The following is a 3,349-nucleotide window of genomic DNA, read 5'->3' on the forward strand; positions in this document are numbered from 1 at the left end:
CTGGAGAGGGAGGCACGGTGGTCCAGGCCTGGGAGATGATGGCTGGTGGGACCTGACCCACCCTGAGGACCCTCCTTTCTTTGAATCAGAGCACTTTTAAATTTTGCAACACAAATTTTATTATACAATTTGTCCAAAATCAATGTTATCAAAAAACATGTCAGAGGAATGGGAGAAGGAAAAGGGGCAGGGCAGGGTGAAGTGTCCCAGGCAGAACAGTCTCTGGTGTCTTCCGCAGGTGGGGGCAGAGGAATCGCAGGCTGTCCACTGGTCCTGTCTGGCTCAGCTCTCCACTTTCTTGGAGCCACAGAAGGTCTACTGATCCGGCTCTGGCTCACTTCTCCTGCGAACCCTTGGAAACACTCTATTGCGGGCACGTGGCATGCAACAGCACAGTCTTTGGACACAGTTAAGGATCCTCCTAGTCCAGCTCTTCCTGGGTTCTCGGGGTTCCTCTGGGGCTACATCTTGGGCCGAACTGCTGCGGATGGTCTCTACTAACCTGAGCAGGCGCTTCCAGCGGTTGGGCAAGTAGGACACCGAGTCAGACTGGGAGGCTTCGTCAGGAGGCGGGGCCTCAGCAGGCTGCAAGTCCAGAGGAAGAGCAGGCAGGCTGGCCCTTCTGATGCCCACCTGCCCTGGCTGTTTGGCTTCCTCAGGCAGCTGGTGCTTATGGGGCAAGGGCAAGGCTTGAAGGACAGGCTCACTCGTGCTCCTCCTTGGGAGCACAGGGCCACGGGAAAGGCCCGCAGGACAAGAGGAAAGCCTAACCCTGCGAGGCACAGGCTTCCCTGGGTACATGCACTCTACCCCCTGGCTTTTCTGGTGCTGCAGAATCAAGTAGTTGGCCATCCTTGCATCAAACTTTCTCTTGGCCAGAGACACCCAGGTTTGGTATGGATCGAGACCATTGTCAACCAGGAGCGCCATTATTTGGGGGTCTGGGTGTTTGGGAAGAGCCTCACTACGCTGTTGGGGTACACGCTCCCCACCCTGCTTCAGCCATGGGTGCCGAGAGATTTGCTTGACTGTGGGCCGCTTCGGGGGCTGCACAGTCAGTATGCTGTGGATGAGCCTTCGGGCTCTGACAGGCACTGAGTCAGGGACATGGTACCTTGCGTGAGTGATCCGCGTCAGCAGGTCCTCATAGGACGTGGAGTCAAATGGGAGGCTCCGTGTCAACATAAAATACAAGATGACCCCCAGGCTCCAGACGTCCACCGGGGGTCCCTCATACTCGTGCCGCAAGACACCTTCAGGGGCAAGGTATGGGAGTGTGCCCCAGATCCGCCTCAGCTTCTCCCCAGCCCTGAACCACGTGGCGGCACCAAAGTCGATCAGCTTGACGGTGCCTCTGGTATCCAGCATGATGTTCTCTGGCTTCAGGTCTCGGTGCACGATGCCCTGGTCATGGAGGTAGCCCACTGCACACACGATCTGCCTGAAAACCCTCCGGACCTCCTCCACCTGCATGCCACGTCTGATGTGCTCAAGCAGTTGTCCCCCACCTACGTGCTCCATCACCATGTAGACGGTGCTCTCGGTGCCAATCACGTGAAACAGCTGGACCACGTTGGGGTGCTCCAGACTCATCATTATCTGGGGTTCGTTGAAGGCCGGAATGTTCTGCACTTCCAGTGCCAGGGCTTTCACTGCCACCTGTGCCCCTGAGAGGCGATGGAGGGCTAGGCTCACCTGGCCATACCCACCACGCCCGATGACCTTCATGAACTCATAGTGCTCCATGAAGGCTGCCACACTGCAGGAACCTGGCACCTGCAGTGCTGCTACACTACTCTCACTACTCTCACTACTCGGGCTAAACATCCTAAGCAGGAACACCAACTAAGGATGCTAGCTTAAAAACAAAATAACAAGCCAAAACAACAAAGCAAAACCAAAAACCAAAAACAAAGCAAAATAACAAACCCAAATCAAAAAACCAAAAGCCAAAGACCACAGCACCACCAACCACCAACCACCAACCACCAACCACCGAATACCAACCACCAACCACCAAACGCACTAACTATCTGGGAGTCCGACAGGTCACCACCAAGAGCTTCCTGTACTTGTGGACAAAAACCCAGCCCTGGCCACTTTCTTATATACCCGCTGTTGGAAGCTTCCTCACAATGGCTCCTTGTGAGTTCAGAGCAAGAAAAGGACCAATCATGCCTGGTCTAAACCCTCAGTGGTCATCTCCCTTTGGGGCCTCCAGAACTGTTTCCATGTCACAACAAGAATACAAATGGACTCCAGACATATATATATTTTTTTTTGGTTCAGTTGGTTATGGAGACTGATATTTACTTGTTTACAAATTAAAAGGACTTGTCATTTCAATTCTAAACATTTCTAATAATTCTGGGCTTCTGAAGACCTTATCATATCTACACTCAAGGTATTCAATTTCTTTTTCTTCCAAATCATTGGTGTCAAAATATAATAGCACTTGGCTCCCATTATGATACTGAAACAACATGATCTGTTCCCTAACCACAGTCTTAACACCTATGGGGCTAAGAGGGAGGAAGGCTTCATCCTAATAGCCCCGTATAGTCCTACTGGGGAATTCTCATTGGAAACTCTGGAATTCAAAAAAGAGTGGGTTGATATATTCAAAGTGATTAAAAACAAAATATGGACCCCAAGAATCCTAAAACTGGCAAAAGTGTCCTTCCCACAGAGAGAAGAAATGGAGGTCTTCCCAGATGAAGGAGTCTCTTCCTGCTGCTGTAATAAAATACCTTGGAATGGGTAATTTTTTTTTTTTTACACTTCCATTGATTTATATATTGCCATACTAGGGTCTGTTGTATTCTGCTGCCTTTCCTATCCTTTACTATCCCCCTCCCCTCCCCTCCCCTCCCCTCCCCTCTTCTCTCTCTACCCACTCTACTGCAGTTCATATCTCCCCCTTGTATTATTTTTCCCTTTCCCCTCGCTACCTCTTGTATGTAATTTTGTATAATCCTGAGGGTCTCCTTCCATTTCCATGCAATTTCCCTTCTCCCTCCCTTTCCCTCCCACCTCTCGTCCCTGTTTAATGTTAATCTTCTTCTCATGCTCTTCGTCCCTACTCTGTTCTTAGTTACTGTCCTTATATCAAAGAAGACATTTGGCATTTGCTTTTTAGGGATTGGCTGGCTTCACTTAGCATAATCTGCTCTAATGCCATCCATTTCCCTCCAAATTCTATGATTTTGTCATTTCTTAATGCAGAGTAATACTCCATTGTGTATAAATGCCACATTTTTTTTTATCCATTTGTCTATTGAAGGGCATCTAGGTTGGTTCCACAGTCTTGCTATTGTGAATTGTGCTGCTATGAACATCGATGTAGCAG

At 49.8% G+C, this 3,349-nt stretch overlaps 1 protein-coding gene across 1 annotated transcript; it reads right to left on the reverse strand.

The window, feature by feature from the left end:
- Nucleotides 1-315: 315 nt before the first annotated feature.
- LOC143405639 (sperm motility kinase 2B-like) lies at nucleotides 316-1,827 on the reverse strand. Its single transcript, XM_076864022.2, has one exon. The coding sequence runs from the start codon at nucleotides 1,825-1,827 to the stop codon at nucleotides 316-318; it is 1,512 nt and encodes a 503-aa protein (XP_076720137.2).
- Nucleotides 1,828-3,349: the final 1,522 nt, after the last annotated feature.

Source organism: Callospermophilus lateralis, chromosome 8, assembly GCF_048772815.1.
Source record: "Callospermophilus lateralis isolate mCalLat2 chromosome 8, mCalLat2.hap1, whole genome shotgun sequence".
Taxonomy (NCBI): domain Eukaryota; kingdom Metazoa; phylum Chordata; class Mammalia; order Rodentia; family Sciuridae; genus Callospermophilus; species Callospermophilus lateralis.

Coding starts and splice junctions, on each gene's coding strand:
- LOC143405639 (XM_076864022.2), bottom strand. CDS start 1,827: ATGTTTAGCCCGAGTAGTGAGAGTAGTGAGAGTAGTGTAGCAGCACTG.